The 20,393-nt window shown below is 39.3% G+C and overlaps 1 protein-coding gene across 4 annotated transcripts in view; it reads left to right on the top strand.

The window, feature by feature from the left end:
• USP6NL (USP6 N-terminal like) overlaps positions 1-20,393 on the top strand; it is a 130,651-nt gene that overhangs the window by 50,636 nt on the left and 59,622 nt on the right. For all 4 annotated transcript variants that reach the window (XM_030016261.2, XM_030016263.2, XM_030016262.2 and 1 more), the window contains 2 exons: positions 7,212-7,285; positions 9,825-9,907. In XM_030016261.2, the coding sequence (XP_029872121.1) occupies positions 7,212-7,285; positions 9,825-9,907 (157 nt within the window). The remainder of the gene's footprint in view (positions 1-7,211; positions 7,286-9,824; positions 9,908-20,393) is intronic.

Genomic DNA, 20,393 nt, shown 5'->3' with positions numbered 1-20,393 from the left:
CCTCTGCATGAAGAGAAAAATAAAGTATAATAAATGATGCTTAATCTTTTTTGTTCAGGGCGGGTTTAATATCTATGTGCAGGTATTTGTCAAGATTTTTCTTTTTGAACGTCGTTTACCCACAACAAAATACTATGAAGTGTACGTCATGGCTTTTATTTCATTGTTTGTGGGAATGGACTGGAAGGAAAATAAACAGCCTGGGTATTAAAGGGACTTTCTGATATGACCAGAGACTTACAAAATGTTTTGTTTATTGCTCTGATATGTGCTTTGAATGTGTAGATGCGTAGCAGCTGGTGGTAGTGCCTGCAGACAGGAATTTGTGCCAGTGGAGCTCTTTGTGCAGTGGAATGTGTAATGTGCAAACAAGTAAGAATTCGAGTGAAGTAATGGAAAACAAATTAGCATGTTCCAAGTCTTTTGGGGTTTTTACACTGCTCTGCAGTTGAGGAAGCAGTGATGATGGGTCAAAGTACAAAAAAGGGAGAAATCTCCTTTTCAGAATTTGGGATAAGATTATGCAGGATGCTATTAGGATACTGACCCTCAGCCACATAGAAGGAGGCATTATTTCTGGGGCTGTTGGTCAACAGCCGGCTGAATATGAGCCAGCAGTGTGCCCAGGTGGCAAGAAGGCCAACGGCATCCTGGCCTGTATCAGCAATAGTGTGGCCAGCGGGACCAGGGCAGTGATCGTCCCCTTGTACTCGGCACTGGTGAGGCCGCACCTCGAATGCTGTGTTCAGTTTTGGGCCCCTCACCACAATGAAGACATGGAGGTGCTGGAGCGTGTCCAGAGAAGGGCAACGAAGCTGGGGAAGGGTCCAGAGAGCAAGTGTTGTGAGGACCAGCTGAGGGAATTGGGGTATCTTAGCCTGGAGAAGAGGAGACTCAAGGGAGACCTTATCGCTCTCTAGAACTGAAAGGAGGTTGTAGCCAGGTGGGTGCTGGTCTCTTCTCCCAAGTAACAAGTAATAGGATGAGAGGAAATGGCCTGAAGTTGCACCAGGGGAGGTTTAGATTGGATATTAGGAAAAATTTCTTCCTTGACAGGGTTGTCAAGCTCTGGAACAGGCTGCCCAGGGAAGTGTTTGAGTCACCATCCCTGGAGATATTTAAAAAACATGTAGATGCCGTGCTTAGGGACATAGTTTAGTGGTGGACTTGGTAGTGCTAGGTTTGTGGTTGGACTCTCTGATCTTAAGGGTATTTTCCAGCCTAAATGGTTCTATGATTCTACTTAAATTTATGGCACATCTGTAGGAGGCAATTTATTATGCTGCTGATAATGTATAAGCACTATAATGTGCCTTGTGCCTATACCCTCCTTTGTTACGTGTAAAGAACACACTGAGGCTCCTGGTGATACTTGTTTTGTGCAACCTTGATGAGGGAGCTAGTGCTCAGCTGTTACTTTTTCCAGGTGAGGTACTGTATCTAACTAGCCATTTTTAGGCTGTTTCAGGGAGAATATCACTAGTGAGTTTGAGTCACCCCAAAGATCATTCCCATAAGTTGTATGACTACTTTTGCACGGACTAGAGATGCATTCCCAGTGGGTTGCAGATGAAAGTCACTTTTTAAAATGCTGTGCCTTACTGTTTTGTAGTTCTGTAGCTGAACAGGATTAGAAGCCATGCAGGAGTAGGCAAACAGAGTTCAAACTACAGCTACTTAGTAAACCTCGAAGAGCAGAAGCTTTTCTTCTTGTGGGAAAGACCAGCATTTTACTGTCTTCTGGCAATTCCTCACTCAGCAGCAGCTCAGTTCCATCAGGCTATGCGTTGGAAAACCAGGTGTAAGTATGGGCTGTTTGTGTTAGTCACCCCTGACCAGGAGCAGTCGAGCTGCTGCCAGGCTGTTCAGCTGCTCCTTGGCTGCTGGAAACACAAGGGATAGTGTCGTTAGTTCCCCTCCTTTATTTTGGAAAACTGAGTCACTGCTGGGGCTACAAAGAAGGATCCTCAGTGTTTAGCTTGGTAATGTCAATTAATACAAAAATACATTATTGCCAATTTTATTTTTTCCATTTTTTGTGGTTCCACTCCCCCCCCGCGCCCCCCCCCCCCCCCCAAAAAAAAAAAAAAAGTATTTTAGGTGGGTGATAGGGGGACCTTGGATCAAAGGTCCTCTGGTGTCTGTAGATGCCTACACCTACAGCTACCTTTTCTCCCTGTGAAACAGAAGGGAGAAGATGGCATGAAGGCAAGAGTAAGGCAGGATTATTTCTTTTTTAGTTGGATTGGATCTGTCAAACTGTAGCTCTGTATCAGTACCTGGTTTCTTGCAAAACCTTCTATCCTTAAAAAATTTTTTACTAATAGTCAAAATTTCATTTTTCTATCTATTTGTAGGGCATATCCTTATTTTCTTTTTAATAGTGTTTATTTTTTACTTGGCTCTGTTGTTTTGCCATTAAATACATCGCTTATGGCAGTAGGTCCATGACCCTTGCAGTTAGTCTTGCATTCATTTTGGAGTGGAACATCCCCTATTTTTTGTTAGCAATATGTCTATTAATTTTATTAGTTCCTTCTTGCCCAAGTTTGACACTTGCCTTTGTTCCTTAGGATTGGAAGAATCTCGAATTTTGGAAGAGTAAACTGTTCTCCCCAATATTCCTCACAAGCTGCAAGATACTTAGAATTGCAGCTGCTCAGTAGGAACTGGGAGTTTCCAGTTAGTTTTTAAGTTTGTAAGAAGCCTGTGTGTTGTCAGTTTTAAGAATTTATTTTAATTTAGTGTGACATTTTTCAATTTTTGTATCAGTTGACTGAACTGGACAGGGGTTTTGAAATTTAAAAAAACCCTCCAGCTTTAAAAATGTGGGGTTTTATTTTAAATGCAATTATGATGCACACAGACACCACCTAATAGTGGATGGCAGGATAACACCCAGAATTCATCTGTAAATTTGTTGCTACTAAGTAATGCTGGCATCTCCAGATCACTTATTTCCTCTCTCAGAAAATAAGTACTGCAGACTAATTAGAATTGTGTCTTTGTGTAGGACTAGTTTAATTTATTGCCTGTGCCACTTAACATTTCTTACATACTATCACCACTTTCTCTTCCTGAAGAAATTGTGTCTTTTTCAACTTTTCAATAATTGGTGAGGTAAGGAGAGACTCTTATTAGAGTGACAAAGGAAGAAAGCTTGTACTGATGCCAGGCAATGCTTTAACCTAGCTTTGTAGGGCTGATGGCAGTCCATAGGTGTCTAATTCAGCAGGCCTGATTCTTGAGCAGTTTAAAATCAGGGAGTTGCAAGATGAGACCAATTCTAGTAGTATCCTTTTGAAAGTTTAAATCCAGCAGTTTACTAGTCATCTCGGCAGCACTGACAAGTAAGATAATCTGATTTCCAAGTGTATCAGAAAAGCAGTAATCTGGTTGTTATGTCAGTCCTTTTTCATGTCATCGTAGATTGGGATTTTCTGTTCGATTTTCTGACTGTAATGATGCTTCAGTTCCTTTGCATGCTGCTTTTCAAAGCTTAGAATTTTGTAATATTTGTAAATATAGAAAACGGGTTAGCATGGCAGAGTGATAAGGCAAAAATACTCTCTAATGAGGACTGTTAAGTGTATCAGGCTAACTTTTCAGAAAATTTTGTTCCTGGCCTTTCTCTTTATGATTTACCTTTTTCAAAAGCTAAATGTGTGACATTGCTGCTTGGCAGGGTTTTAAGCACACTTGTTGTACCTTGTAAGCCTGAACAATTTTGGGGGGCTTAAATGCGCTGTTTAGCATGCCATCATTGGCAGATTTTATCACCAGATTGTTGATAATATATTTCCTCAGTTTTTAGTCAAAATCAGTTCTCTGTACTAGTTAATTGACTGTATATTAATGTCAGCCTCATCTGAGATTGCATTGTTTCCTGTATAATGTGGTGTTGATCTTCTGTAATGCTAACTTTTAATTAGAAAATTTAATCATACTTGTTTCACATCTTTAACTGCTTTCAGTGAGATAAGAATTAGTGAATAAAACTGATAAGACTTTAGAATAGCAGTTATTTGTCTTTAATTTCATAGTGATGTAGTGATATATTTTTGTGCCTGGGAAGACATTTCATGAAGAATTTTTCTTGTTCCCATATTAAGCTTTTACTTTATCAGGAATCATTGTGTAATTTCTAACTTGGAGATATTTAAATAATTCCTCTTATAAGAAAAAATAATATTTTATGCTTATCTCCCAAAATATAACCTCTTGTCCCCATCTCAAGCTGTTTTCTGAGTTTTCAGTATGGATGGATTAATGCAATGTTAAACTGTCTCACTGCAGCTAGAAGGTTAAGATGATTCTGGCAGAAAGTGAAGAGGATTACTTTAAAGGCAATGAATATGATAATTTCCACACTAAATGTAATTGAATTGTCATGAGGCATACAACATGCCAAACTTTCATTCATATGTTACTTATACAGAGGAAAGGAAGGTAAGCCATGGCCATGTTTTCAGCATAAATCAGGACTCAGTTTCTGGTGCAAATACAGTTTTGCATTCTTTTAAGCAAAGGTTTAGACTTTGTTCCAACTTCTGCCACTTATTCCATCTGTGTTGCTGAAGAGCTGTGCATGTCCTTTTGAGTAGATTTTTAAATAAATGTAGTAATCTATTTTTTAATTCTGCTAATAAAATATGTATCATCTACTTACTACTTGAATGTGTTGACTACTATGTATTACAATATTGACTACTTGTTATTCAGCCACACTCTTTTTCAAATCAAATCTAATCTCTCTTTTACTGGGAAAATACTGATAGGATTTTTTTTCCCCATTTCTTGAAGGCCAGCAGCAGTCATACTTTAAACAAGTAAGCTTTTCCCACATCTGTCCATTGGAGAAGTAAAGATTGGGATTGCTTGGTAGTTGAATTCTCTGAAGGAGTGTCAGCTTTCTAAGCAAGCCTAAAGTTTACTTTTTAAAACCCCATAATTGGCCTTCTATAAAACTTACTGTAAGCACAGATCTCTGTGTTTTATGAAAGAAAATGCAATTTGATTTTGATTATGGTTCGTTTAGCTTCTCACTTTGAAAGTAAAACTAGGCTTCACCTACTGCTTTATGTCAGTGTAGATTTGGTAGCTTTAGTGGACATTGTCAGTTTCGTAGGCATAGTATGTCAACTAGTAAAGGATAAAAACTGGATTGTTATAATTGTGTTGGGGAATATATAGTGCTTGAGTGGACCCAGAGTAGCGCAGAGTTCAGTCTGTGCCCTTTTGTGGTGACAGTGCTGGGGTGTGGTTCTAGAAGGGTGCTGCACTTGGCCTTGTAAGAGTTGTGTCTTGGTCAGAGTTCACGTAGGTAGCTGGGATAAGAGTCTTGTGATTGCTATAAAACTGTGTCAGAGAAAAACAAACCTGAAACCAAACTGTTTTGTCTTGTAGTCCTCTTTAAGCTTAGGAATAAAGGTGGATCCAGCACCTGAAGGAGCAGGAGGAACTGTGCACTGCTTGGAGCCTACTCACCTCTTGCCTTACAGGGAGGAAATTATTTATCAGTGTTGTGACACAGAGATGCATAGCTTCCAAATATAGCAAAAGTAATTCTTACTTTTTTTTCTTCCTCAGATAACTGTGTAAATTACATTTGTGCTGGTTCTGGTGCGCACTGGAAAAAATGACAGAGCTCAATGCCCTTACTAATAAATGGGAGTAATACGATTGGCAAATGATGGTGGCAAGCAGAAGGGGGGCAGAACGAGCATAACAAAGTGTAACCTCTGGAGATTGTAAACAAAAGCTTTAAAGAAGCAGTCAGACCTTCCATTAGGGGAAGTTTGCGTCAAGTGTTGCTGTTGCCTGAATGCTGGTGCTTGTGTCTGTAATGGGGCATACTGAGGTATTCTGTGCATTCCCCTAAGGAAACTTCAAGTGAAAACATGCAGAGACCGTGCTAAATCTCTTAACAGATGGCTTAGAAGGCCACCTTGGCACAACTTCTTGTCTAAATATCTGAGAAATAGGTAGGTAAATTTTATTAAAGAAATACTGGGTTTGAACAAATAAATGTGTTAATAATGTCATACAATAGAAAACTATAATATCTGATCTGTTTTTCTATTTCCTGGCCCAGATGGTTGATATGTACAATTCCTGAAGTTCATTATGTTGCTGTGAACTAAATAGTGAAGAAAAAACACTTGGAGTTATTTTTGTAACAGTGTGTGCTTGAACACTACTTCAAACCTTTCTAAAGCTTTGCTTTATCTGGAGTTCATTGCTTTTTAATAATTGAAACAAATCAACTTTTGAATCTTTCACAAACTTATCATTGATTAAAACTGATTTGCTTCATTGCTTTGAAATCATAATTGCATTTGGGATATTGAAGTGCATTATGTTGTTGAATATTCAAAGCAGCATCTCTCTTACTTCTCCTTTCTTGGTGCCCTCTTTACATTCCTGTCCATGTTCTAGAGATGGTTTTTGCTAAGGCAACAATGCCAAGGAACCCAATTCAGTTACACATGCAGTCTGCTTCAACTTCTCTCAATCAAACCAGATTTGTCTAAACTTTAACTTCACTACTGTAGTAAACTCTGCTGCATCTGCAGTGTACTGATGTCCAGTGCTTACCCACGCATCTGTTTTTTCTTGCCTGTCAACCTTCCTGTTGCATATCCTTATGCTTATTCCAACTCTGGGTTGCTCAAGTTGCAGTTCTGACACTATAACGACATCCTTCCCTGTTTTCTGAAAAATAAGTCTTAGGCAATTTCTAAGATGAAGTCATGCAGTATTTCTTCAGCATTCATCAGTATTCTAATCCCTCTCAACAAATCCTGTAAATAGTTCACACTTTTTTTTTTAAACCAGTAGCGTATGTTTCAGCTTTCTTTGACTATGCGAATATTTGTGGAATTGGCAACTAGTAGCTTTTACTACTTTCTTCAGTCTTTCAGTTAATGGATTGTGGGGTATTATTTTTTGAACTTTATTTAATATCTGCTTTGGTGGAAAGTTGGGAACATTCTAAACTCAGCAATTAGGATACCATCCAATAATTGTATTTTATTCTGAACAGTATTTAAGACATGCACCAAGGTCATATTTTGCTTTGATACAATTGTTTTGGCATTTCTCCATCCAAGTAGTCTCTCTGAAGTTGAAGTTTATTTTCCAAGTATTTAGCTGCAGTTCTTTGTTCACGAGGGAGAGAATCTGAACAGCATTATTTTGATTCTCCACAGGTGCAGATGCCGAGCAGGATGCTGCTATCAAACTTGCCCAAGAACGAGCAGAGATAGTTGCCAAGTATGACAGAGTAAGTCAACTTGATAATAATTTTAAAGACATTTTATAATTAATCTTAGTAATATGTCTGTTTAAAGAATGAATCATGGTTCCCGCTAGCTTTTGTTTAAAATACTCTATGTAGTGCTAATCTGATGGTTTCATGATACACTGGCCTCTGGGTGAATTAAATTCTCCCTCCGTGGGGGATATTCTGGATAATGACTCAATCAACTCATTTTTTCAGGTGCATGGCAAGTTGCTTTGGGGCTATTTTAAGGTAGTGTAATGTATTAGAAGTAATGAAACCGGGGTGTTTTGAGGATGCTTAATATATCTGTGAGATCAGAAAGACTCATTTTATTTAATTTTTGGTTATGGTAATAGAAACATTTAAATCATTATAGAGAACTTAAAAGATGACTGAACTGCATTGTTTGTCAGATTGCTGTGAGGAATTCGAAAAATACCCTGGTCATATCTTTTCTTTTTTTTTTTTTTTTTTTTTTTTTTTTTTTTTTTTTTTTTTTTTTTTTTTTTTTCCCTTGAACCACTTGTCAAGTGAAAGCCTGGCACAGAGTATGCCTAGAATGCCTACACTGTATTCACATATTCTCGTAACACTTTACGGGCTTTATAAGTGTCATTGGAGTACTGAGCAACAGACTCGTTTGTAGAGTTCATGAAACATTTTACATGCTAGACTTGGTGGTGTTTTGCACAGTGTGCACTTAAGTGAGTGGCTGTGGTTTTTTTTTTTAATAAGAAAAAAGCATGCATGTGTGTGGTGGGTTGACCCTGGCTGGACGCCAGGTGCCCACCAAAGCTGCTCTATCACTCCCCTCTTCAGCTGGACAGGGAGAGAAAATACAATGAAAGGCTCATGGGTCAAGATAAGGACAGGGAGAGATCACTCACCAGTTACCATCATGGGCAAAACAGACTTGACTTGGGGGAACTAGCTGAATTTATTACCAATCCAATCAGAGTAGGGTAATGAGAAAATAAAAATAAATCTTAAAACACCTTCTCCCCACCCCTCCCCCTTTCCCGGACTCAACTCCACTCCTGATTTTCTCTACCTCCTCCCCTCCAGCAGCACAGAGGGACGGGGAATGGGGGTTGGGGTCAGTTCATCACACGCTGTCTCTGCCGCTCCTTCCTCCTCAGGGGCAGGACTCCTCACTCTTACCCTGCTCCACCGTGAGGTCCTCCCATGGGAGACAGTCCTTCATGAACTTCTCCAATGTGGGTCCTTCCCTCGGGCTGCAGTTCTTCATAAACTGCTCCAGCGTGGGTCCCTTCCCCGGGCTGCAGTCCTTTAGGCACAGACTGCTCCAGCGTGGGTCCCCCACGGGGTCACAAGTCCTGCCAGCAAACCTGCTCCAGCCTGGGCTCCTCTCTCCACGGGGCCACAGGTCCTGCCAGGAGCCTGCTCCAGCGCGGGCTTCCCATGGGGTCACAGCCTCCTTCGGGCATCCCCCTGCTCCGGCGTGGGGTCCTCTGTTCCCGGGCTGCAGGTGGAGATCTGCTCCCCCGTGGACCTCTCTGGGCTGCAGGGGGACAGCCTGCCTCACCGTGGTCTTCCTCATGGGCTGCAGGGGAATCTCTGCTCCGGCACCTGGAGCATCTCCTCCTCCTCCTTCTTCACCGACCTGGGGGTCTGCAGGGTTGTTGCTCTCACATGTTCTCACTCCAATCTCCCGCTGCAGTTTCTGTGCCCCAGCAACTTTTCCCCCCCCTTCTTAAATACGTTATCCCAGAGGCACTACCACCATTGCTGGTAGGCTCGGCCTTGGCCAGCGGCAGGTCTGTCTTGGAGCCGGCTGGCATTGGCTCTGTCGGACATGGGGGAAGCTTCTAGCAGCTTCTCACAGAAGCCACCCCTGTAGCTCCCCTGCTACCAAAACCTTGCTGCGCAAACCCAATATATTTTGTGATCTGAGTGGTGGCCTCTCTTCATACCCAGTAACCTGTGCATAGCCTGTACCGGAAGAATATATAGCTGAAATATACTTAAATTTCTGCAAGTCTTACGAAAATTAGCAGTTGGAATAGAAGAGAGGAACATGAGTGAATGCTTCATTGAGGGAAGACTCGGTGCTGCATTCTGTTTGACAGCTGCTGGAAGTCAGCATGGACCTTATCTAAAGACTGTCTGCAGTATGTGCTCTTGTCAGGTGATGGTTCAGGAAAGATGGACTATGGAAATAAAACTAGTAGAAGACACTCTCTGGGGACCTTGATGGACTATTGTGAAGGTGAACAACAGCTGTGAGATTATTATGAGTCTGTGGTTGAAACCAGTGGTTGAAATTTATTGTGTGTATAGCGGTGACCAAAAGAGATTTCCTGTGATGAAAATACTGTCCATAGGAGGTGGGAGAGGCGTGCTGCTCTCCTTTTTCTTGGTTGGTCAGTTTAGGACTAGTGTTCTTCTTCTTCCCCACCTCTACCCTACTACCAGTGTGTCCCAAAGATTGTGCTTTGAGTGATTGAATCCTGTCTTCTGTGTCTTAGCTTATTGTGTCATAAAACTTATTTTGGTTCTTTTTTTTCCTTCCCTGTAGGGACGGGAGGGTGCGCAGATTGAACCATGGGAAGATGCTGACTATCGTCTTTACAAAGTCACAGATAGATTTGGGTTTCTACAGTAAGTAGCAAGCTTGCAAAGAAAATAAGATTAAGAGTTTGCTACTATTACTATTTATGCTTTTTATTGTATTGCCTATTTGGTGAAAGTATTATGCCTTTTAATAGATATTCTGGAAACTGTTTTCTGTGTAAGTTTTGGGTAATCTTTCACTGTGCTTTTTAATTCCATTTCTATCTGGTTTTTAGTTCTGTAACTTCATCCTGCATAGGGAGTGAAATGTTTTTTAATATTTTATTTGGGAATGAAAATTGATAGTCTAGAAAAAAGATGAATTCAAGCTGAATTAAATTGCAGATAAATTTTGATTTTAAGTAACTGTGTTATATGTAACAAACTTGAAGTTCTTGGAAGGATTTTAAAAAATCTTGTTGTAATGTTGATCTTTAAAAAAAAATCTCAACACGTTTAAGGTTACTTAATGATTGTATATGAACAACTGTGTATCTTAGTCCTTCAAAGATAAATATTTTTTAACTTCATGTATTTAGTAACGTTACTGAAGTCTCTGTTGTTTTGGGACCTAATGTTGCATCTTAAAGTCAGAAAATGCCAGAATCCAGATCCAATTACCCTACAGGTACCTCCTTTGTAATAAATAATCTCTGTCTTTTTGGCAAATAAAAGATGAGAGTATTAAATTGTATTAGGACTGTCGTGATTGGCAGATGTAAATATCCAGCTTGCAGAAACTGAACACAAGCTACTTGCTACTTTTGATAATATCTAGTCAAGACTCTGACATTCTTGATGTTTGGCATTTATATTTGAATACATGAAGTACAGTTAAGATCCAGAAAAATCAGTGATAAGTGGAAAACTGAGCAATAACTATGTCCTTTTATAGTATTGGGGGGGAGGGGTGTGTGTGTTTTGGTTTTGGGGGGATTTTTTCCCCCCTCTTTCTTCTGTTTTGTAATGCCATTGTTTTTATAAGGTGTCAGTTAAAACAGTCATCTTTACCTGTAGACTGCCTTTGCTTCAATAGGGTGAGTTAATTTGGTGTGTGACCTCAAAAGAGTTTTATTTTACACAGAGAGGTCTTTGTGTTGGTGAACTACAGCTGCAACACGATGTGTCTGGTATTGTAGCTGCCGTTGTATGCATTCTTAATGGAGAATCGATGTCAGAATTATTTAATGTGCAGAAGCAATTGAAGACAGTGCCTAGTTCACCACTGACTTCAGTGGGAATCAAATCATGTGCCTTCAGATTTGCAAGTGGATTCTTGATTTAGGTATCCTTATGAACTCCTGAACTTTTCCTGTTACTTTTATTGTGATATTTGCCTTTTTATATGTTAGGCATTGAAGAATGTTATTCATGTCTGCTACAGTTGTTGCTGCAGACAGTTTTCAGGAGTCTTGCATGTCATGGCTCCAATGCTGTAGTATATTTGAGATGCAGTTACGAAGGTGCTCCTTGGCGAATCAACATGTGCCAGTTTCCGTGCTGCTGTAGCTGTAACTTAAAGATACTGCAGTCATTCTTGTGATGTGACAGGGTAGATGGACCTTAGTCGTTAGACCATACTTCCTCCTTCGTAATGTCTTCAGTCACCAATGCATAATTCATTCTCTATATAGTTAACTTTAAGGGATGAAATCAGAAAGATTTATAATACATGAAGACTGCACAAATTAACAATGTATATAGATACTCTGCCTTTTCACTAATTGTGCAATATTTGTTGCTTATATGCTAATTGATGTCTCGTTTTAAGGCAGATTTCACCTGAGTGCCATCAAGCCTGCTTTATGATTCTCTAAAGCAAATTCATTGCAAATGATGTTTTTATTTTCCTGAGAAATAAAGTCTCTCCTAATAGGAGAAACATGATTAGGATAAGCATATCAACTGTCTTTCCCTGAAAAGACAATTTATATTGCACTATAGATTTTAACTATGGTCCGTGTTCATGTGTACTGCAATACTGAGCCTGTGCAATCTACCATTTCTGAAAGAAACTCCTGTTCCTATGAGAATTTGAAATTAAGCAGTATGTACCAAAAGCCTCAAATAGTTATCATCCATTAGAGCCATAATTCCCCATGACCCATATGTCAGGTGTTTACAGTGTAAGTTAACAGGCTGGTGCATATTGAAAACTGGAAATCTGGGGACAGTATCAAACTTACTGTACTCTAGTTGAGATCTGCAATGATTTGTAATCTTGTTTACACTGACATCTTAAAATACTAAGTAGCTGAAAAATGTCTTTTGTATCAGAAGGCTGCTGGATGTGGGGAACCTGACGGAAAATTAGGGCTTGTTTTCTCAAGCACAGTAGGCCTTGATTATTAACAGTAGTTTATAAACTTCTCTTTCTCCTTGGCTATGACCTGGCTGCAGCTTTCCTTGGCTCTGCAAAGGTGCATTCAAATTTCAGTTGATTGCTGATAGGGCAGAAAAGGTAAGTTTGATGGGATGAAGCACTCAAGCTGTCTGTGTAACTTGCCACCGAGAAGAAGATGGGGGAAAGTAAAGGCTAGAGACTTTTGAAGAGTAGTTTTGGTCTGGATCTATGGTTCTTCTGGTGTTCCAGTGTCCCCATTTGTGTGTTAAACTGGGAATTTGTAAACTTCAGGGGAGGTGGCTTTTTGTGTAACAGTGTTGAAATTGCTAGTGGTTGGAAACAGATATGACATTTCCCTTCAGGTGAAACCTCTCACCTTAAGGCTAACCTTTATTTAAGACCCACAGTTGTTGAAGTATCTGACTGCTTTGGTCGATTATAATTGTTGTTGTAGTATTTATTGTTTACAATAGTTAGGACTATCTTTACCTAGCACTGTCTTAAATTTTTAATAGCTGCTGCCTTAAGAACACAATTTAATTTGTTCACTGTAGTACTTTTTTTTTTAAATTTTGCAATTCTGCAAATGAATATGGAAGTTCTAGTTGACTTTGGATATTAAAAGGAAATTGGTGTGGACAGGTTATTAAAATGGCTATTTAAAACAAAAAAACCTGAGTTAATACCTAATGAATTTAGGGAACAGGAAAGTAAGTTCAGTGAGAAGTACCAAAGCATTATAATAATGAGACTTACTTGAAATGAATAAAGGGAAGTTTTAGAGTGAAGCTGGATATGAGGAAGGTTTCCAGCAGACACGCTAAGCTGCAAAACAACCCCATGGGGAGCTGGAGGGGTCTGTCTCTTGAGATGTTTAAGACCAGATTGCACAAAACAAAATGCACCTATGAGGAGTTTTGTCAGTGGGACTGACTAAATTGTAATGGGTATGTTTTCAGTAGAGTAGCTCATAAATTGTAGATGAGAGGCATGCATGAACCAGAAAGAGTTAAGAATCTCATTATTCACTAAAATGTAAAAAACTTGTCCTTACCGATTACTGTTGTTGCGAGGCTGTAAGGAAGTGGTGGTTGTCATGGTTTATTTAAGCCATATGGTGTTGCGGGCAAGCCAGTCTCAACTTGTGGAATTTTTTACATAATTTAATTTATTGCCAAATAACACAACATTCTGATTGCTGATTTGGATATTGGGGGGGGGGCAACATAAAACTTTAATGGGCACCTAGGGGAAACACCTCTCTCCCCTCTGCCTCCAGGGCAAACTTCCCCTGTTTTTTGCTGTGGGTTACCCTTGGCTTGCCCCAGTTCCTATGGTGAGGCGATAGGCAGTGCAGGGGGTCTAGGTCCTGCATATAATGTTTTCTTTCTGCTGCTCCTGGTTTCTTACTTGTTTTCATCTACTGCTCCTTGTGTCTTAACGCGTTTTCTGCTGCCCCAGCGTGGGTCTCCTGTGGGCTGCAGTCTGCTCAGAGGCGTCCCCTCCACCCTGGCATGGCGTGCCTCCTTCTGAGAGCGCATCTCCAGCCATGTCCCCAACTATCATCTCCTTCCATGTCTCTTCTGCTTCTCCCCACATCTCCTCCATTTCTCCTGCCTGTAGGAGCTGTCATGCTTTTAAAAATATGTTTTTAGTAGAGGCATCGTGGGTTCCTCCAACTGACTGAAGTTTTGGCACACGATGGCTTGGTTGTAGCAGTTTTGGAGCTCGCTGGAGCAGCCGTGACTGGCACAGGGCAGGTCGTGGCCCCTTCCCACATGGGTCACCTCTCCAGCTCCCAGCTACTGAAACCCTGCCAGTTCTGCGGAATACGTGTAGCGATGAGAACTGCCACCCTGGGTATGCAGTCAAGCACTGGAAACTCATTGGCACAAAGAAAGTAACCGAGATGTTGGCCAAGGGAGCCTATGTCTTCTGGATGTGTTGGTACCAGGACAGTGTAAGCATGACCATAATTACTAGATTGTTGTACAATCCAACTGTTTGCTTCCTTCTGTAAGGTTGAGGATATATTTGGAGAGGTGCTTTCAGTGCACTATTTTCCAAGTGAAAAAAGGCCATTTCAGAGTCCAGAGGTCTCAGAGAACTCCGAGAACACAGATCAGTTCTGAGGGCGCTACCCTTCGGATGCTGATGTGCCTTCTCATAGCTGAGATTATGCTGCACGTGTGCCACCTGGACCCAGTTGATAGCCGTTCATGCTTTCCAGAGCACTATTTCCAACCGTGTTATGTTAATCTCAATTTACAAAGCAGTAGAAGAAAGGTGAAGTAGCATTGGTTCATCTTGATACCATTTCATACAGTATTAATTCCATTAGCATTGTTCATCTTAATATAGACTTGTTTCTATGAAGTACTGTTGGTCTTCCTGGTATACATGGATTAGTGCCTATTCAAACTTTACTCTTCACTTACATAATGTTTTTCTAGGAGAAGCCCATGTCAGGGAGCTCATCTTAGTCATAACCACAAGAGTCTTGAGAGAACAGACCAGAGTATTTTTTACAGGTGCACTGTGGTTACCTATAATCCTAAAAATATGTTTAAAAAAACCCCAAGGCAGCAACACCCCTACCCAAAAAATTTCAGGCATGGTCCTTACTTGATACAATTTATTTTCCAGTGAAAATTGTGCTGGACTCCTGATTTCACATTATAGTGCGGGAATGCTGAACGGTAGGGCTGATGTTGAAAAATACCATTCATTTTCCAAAGGAACATTTTTTCCTCCAGGAAGTCTAGCACCAGTGTTTGTACATACAGTCTGCCAGTCTGCCAGTGTTTTGATAAGATCAAATATTCTTTTCTAGAAAATGCATGCTTGAAACTGTATCTGACGGATAGTTTGTTCTATACCTGTAGTTGATTGAAGTCTAGCAGAGCATCTCAGGGCACCACAGTAGTGCTCAGATAAGCCTTAGTCTATAATGTATGACTTTTTCAAGAAAGTATTTTAGGAATGGGAGAAATGCCTCAGATATTTTCACAGATAGTCATAACAAAAACTGTTTCAGCTGTTTTTGGAAATGAAAAAGATGGAATGTGTTTGGTATTCATAAAAAATAAGGTTTTTGGTGGTTTTTTTCCTTTTTTCCTCTTCTTGGATATGTTGTGCCTTTTTGGTCAACATTGTGTCAAGCTACTTAATTCTTTTTTTCTCCAGATTTAATAAAAAGTTCTCGTTTTGTGCTCAGAATACACACACAAAAAAGCACCAGAATGTTGCAATTAAAAAAACCCCAAACAAACAAGTAGAAAACAAAAATAAACCCTCCACCCCAGAAAACCAAACTCCAAAAACCCCACACCCCACAAAAAAAGCAGTTCTTTTCTGTCTTATCTTAGCCTGGCTAAATTTTAAAGTAAATGTTCTTAATCATTTCACTGTGGACTGTTCTTTGGTAGAAACTTTACCTTGTAGATACTTCTATTTGCAGTTTTTCTAGCAGCAGTCATTGATAAGGGAATAACTTCAGGGAAAAACCTGAAGGACTTTCTGAGTGTCTTGAAGCTCATAGCAGGCATTCCAGTAATGCCTTGGGATCTGGGATTTCCCCCTTCCCCCTCCTTGAATTCTTTAGTTGATTTGTTACTGCTTTGGGATAGCTAAAAAAGCTACTAGAATTGATACATTATTCCTTGGGTGGTGGCAAGTTCCCTACTACTACTAGAAACCTTTTAAAAGATACTTCATTTCTTTTTCAAGCTTCCAGTTTAAATAATAATGTCTATATTAATTTGTCTATTTAGAAGTGGCGATTATATGAATGATTTTTATAGTTAAAAATTATTAAATGTCTTAAAGAAACAAATCCAAATGACAGTCAATGTTTTGTAAATAAATAAGAATTTAAGCTTTAACTGAAGATCATTGAAGCACATTTTTAAAGATATATTTTCATGAATGTATCCTTGTATTTATTTTTTGCAAAACTCTCCAGCTAGCTACAAGGACAAAATAGCTTTATTCTTTCCCCTTTTTCCCTGCCCTGTATAATGTTAACGTTGAATGGTCACAAGAGCGTTGGCTGATTGGGGTTTGCAAAACAGCCTAAACTTTGTACGTGCTCCTAAAATAGGGTAGAAGCTGAAAGCAGCATTTTGCAACTCTAAATGTCAACACCAATTTCATGTTTAAAGAGCCGGTCCTGTTTCGGGCCTTTCAGCACCAGGCCAAAAGTCAGAGAGCAGGATAAACGGCCTCAGCATCTTCCTAGGATGGCACAGAAAACTAAAATGTGAGCAAATCCAAACAGCTAGAAGTCACATTCCTTTACTTAGGTCTCCACACCAATATACCCCTGTTCAATATACTGCCAGGTTCTGTGCTTCTTTGTACTGAAATCTCCAAGTCAGTGAAGGACATTGCCTCTCGAGGATGAGACATCAGCTGGGATCATTCATTTGGTACCTGTTGGAACTACTGATTTCAGTCCTTCATCAGATAGTGATCAAGCAAAAAGTATTTAAAAAAAAAAAAATTTCCACACCTTTCCTTTTTAGCTAGCAATTAGGATTTATATTATCTGGTCTTGTTTAGCCATACTTGTGTGTGTATTCTTGTTTGATTCTTTTATTTATCTTTTGCTGTACATCACCCAGCTATGAGGGAGGCGTTCAGTTTTCTTTTATAAGAAAACTTCAAGACCACAGTTACGCTTTTCTAAGTAAGAAGAAAATAACATTGCATTTTGGAATTTGGGGCAGGTACAGCTCAAGGCCAAATGTTACTACTCTACATTGGGAAATATAGGTTATGACTAACCTACGCTGACTAATATGTTGTGGAAAGCATTATAATTGTTCCAGTCTTAATAGATACAAGGTAGAAATAACAGAAGAAACTACAATTTATTTATTGCAACTTCTCAAGAACTTTTTTCTTTCCATCATTCATTGATGAATGCCATCAACTGAATTGTCCTGTTAACTTTTGACAATGAGCTGTGAAAATCATAAGCCTCCATGATATCATTTAAAAAGTGCAGCAACTATTTTAAAGACTTCTATTTCTCCAACCTGCACAATATGAATTCTTTTCAGGTCTTGTTATTATTGAGGTCTGTGTTAACTTGTATTAATAATTATTACCTTACAGCAGTAACCAGTGTTGTCACAATTTGTGGTCTAACTTGGGTGATTGAGCTTAAACATGGTTTTCTTTTACTACCTGTTCAATAAATGGAAACTGGGAACGTATGTGCAGCGTGGCAGATGCTCTTATGTTGATAAATATCCAGGGATCAGCGTAGTGAGGTTGGGCAGATTGGAGGTTTATTCTGCAAGGTTGAGGTTTTTTGGTGTGGGGTTTTTTTTTGTTTTTTTTTTTTTTTCCTTTTTTCTTCTGCTAATGGTAGAAAACACAGATGTGTTTGGTCCCCCCCCCCCCCCCCCCCCCATTCATGAAGCTTTCTTAAAAATTTGGGTTAGATTCTTGTACTACTGTTACAGTAGCTCTGCACTGATTTTGATGGAATTGTACCAATTTACAGAAGCTGAGAATCTGACTCATACTCTTATTCTTTATCCCATGAGTCTATTAAAGCAGTGAATATGCTTTTAGAAAAGTTTGCTAATGCTGCAGATCATTTTGTTGCCAGAGGCACTTTTCAAATAGCAGAGTTGGTTGGGTTTTTTTGGTTTTTGTTTTTTTGGGTTTTTTTTGCTAAGATAGAAGCCTACCTGCTCTTCTCCGTCAAACTTTACTCTTTACAAAAATGTATTGCATTTTTATTAGCTCTGTAATGCATTTCTGCAGCATGCTGCAAAACTGAGCTAGGGGAGCAAAGAATGGAAAACTGAATCAGGAATTGTGAGATACTCCATTAAATGTATCCAAATGAATCTATTGAATTCTGTGCCGCCACCCCCCCCCCCCCCCCCCCAGTGTTGTTATTTTGCCCCTAACTTTTTAATAGGGAGCAATATAATGAACAACTAGTTATCCTCTGTCTCATTCTGTTTCTTGGTAATTTATACATAGCATTGCTGGACAATAGTCCTTGTCTCTAAAATATTCTTTGTGCATTCCTTAATACTTTCTACAATGTGCCTGTGGAACCGCGCGTCCAGGAACAATACTACTTACACGACTCTCCCTGCTGATTTGAGTAGGTACACAGGTGAAGTCTCTCCAGATAAGAGATGTAAGGACTGGTCTCTGAGTGTTCTTGGCAGCAAAAGCAGTTCTGCTGAGATGCCAAAAATTTTGGGTAATAGAAAGTAAAGAAAGAAGCATGGTGCCTGTAATTTGGTAATAATCAAAGTAATATTAAAAAAATAGGGATTTTTATATAATTTCAATTTCAAATTTTTAGTAGAAAAGGCTGCACATCAAAGCTTAAGGAAAGAGCTCTAAGGTTACTCAGAGAGTTGCAAAGTTATTGTTCATAGTGACACACAGACACTATTCTTAATTTTTTAGGCACAGTAAGTATTGCCAAACACGTTAATGAAATGTTTATTCTTAACAGTTCAATTATAAATGTAAATCTTACTGCATTTGATATATCGTGATCACTCAGTAGGGACTTGCTGTCATTTTCCTCTCTTTTCTTCTCAGCTTGGTGAGACAGGGTCAGGCCTACTTGTCAGGAAAGTGGCTTAACTCTTCCCTCCCTTGGGGAAAAAAGTGTGCTAAGTTAAGCCTCTTTCAGCTGCCAAAGACAAATCTTTATTTAAAAAAAAAAATTCAGATCTCAGATGTTAGAGAAAAGTTGTGTTTCTCTTAATTCTCTTTCTTACTAAATACATGAATATACCTCACTGAGTAGAATTTTTCATGTGGCATTATAAAGATTTATTATGAAAACTCCACTGTGGTCTTGCATTGTATGCAATGGATTCTGCCTTCTGACACGTGATACACTTACCTGGACAGATTTTGCTCTGAAATACTCATTGCTAATCAATGTACTGAGGAACTGCTTTAAAAAACAAACAAACAAACAAACAAACAAAAAAACCACCCCCAAAAAACCACCCACAAATTTCAGCTCTATTTAATGTTCTTTCCTTTTGCCCTAATGTAGAGAGGATATTATTTTTATTTAAGGAGAGAAATTGAAGTTTTCTTGGGTTAGTAATTGAGATTCAGAATGCTTTTTTTTTTTCTTTCTTTCTTTTCTTTGCATACTTTCTCAGGGAACTACTTCTAAAAGAATATTTTAATTGCATTTCTGTATGACAAAGCCTGGTTTGAAAACACAGCAGCGACGGATACATAATAAACATTAATGAAGAGGTTTTACAGATTTTACTACTTATCAGTTATGGAACTCCTGATAAATTGAAATGAATCTCTGCTTACTATGCAGTTGTGAAGTCATGGGGCTAAGTTTCAGAGACAGACCTTTCAGAGACCAAGATAAATCGGCAATTTTATTTAAACATCACTGACAGTGGAAGAGTACTTTGGACTTCCTGTAAATTTTACTTAGTCGTTATCCATTCTGACTGTTTCAGTTTACAGCTCTGCTTCCATGATGGACAATGAACTTTGATCTCTGCATTCATCTCCAATTATGATGATAGTTGCATTGTGGTCCTTTTCTTTACATTGATGCATTTGAACTTGCATTGCTTCCTTAAATCAGTCTTATTTTGTAATAGCATGTGGTCAGAAATGTTGCTTTAAAATGTGTTTTGGTTGCTATGAGACACGCTTCAATGCTTTTGCTGTTCACTTTTCTTCACACTTGCTATTTAAACAAGTCTTTTTTTCCAGCTTGATGGCAAAAGTGGTCATTTATTCAAAAGCTGTTCCATGAAGATTGCCTGAACCAGACCTAGCAGAAGGGAGAGGAACCAGACTTTCTCTCCCAGATGATCACCTGTAAGCTTCACAATCATACAGGGTCTTCCAGTATCTGCACACCACTTGTGTTCTTGGTGGTAGAACTTCACCAGGAGATGGAGGAAGTGCCTTACTTCTGGTTTTGGCTAGGTCATTGTCTGAGATATGCTTGCTTTAGAATCTTGTAAAGCTAAGGAGGCTATTTGAACCCAGAATCAACTCATTTTATGCAAGGCTTGAAGTCACCTATTTTGGACCTGTTTGAAGAGAAGCAGTCAACCGCCTGTAATTTGAATAACAGCTGAAGAACCTACCTCCTAGATTCATATTTATAGCCACAAAAGCAGTAGGATTTCAGGTGTATCTTTCTCA

This window comes from Aquila chrysaetos, chromosome 5 (genome assembly GCF_900496995.4).
Source record: "Aquila chrysaetos chrysaetos chromosome 5, bAquChr1.4, whole genome shotgun sequence".
NCBI lineage: Eukaryota > Metazoa > Chordata > Aves > Accipitriformes > Accipitridae > Aquila > Aquila chrysaetos.
The sequence above is the reverse complement of the archived record's forward strand: the minus strand, read 5'-3'. Positions and strand labels throughout refer to the sequence as shown.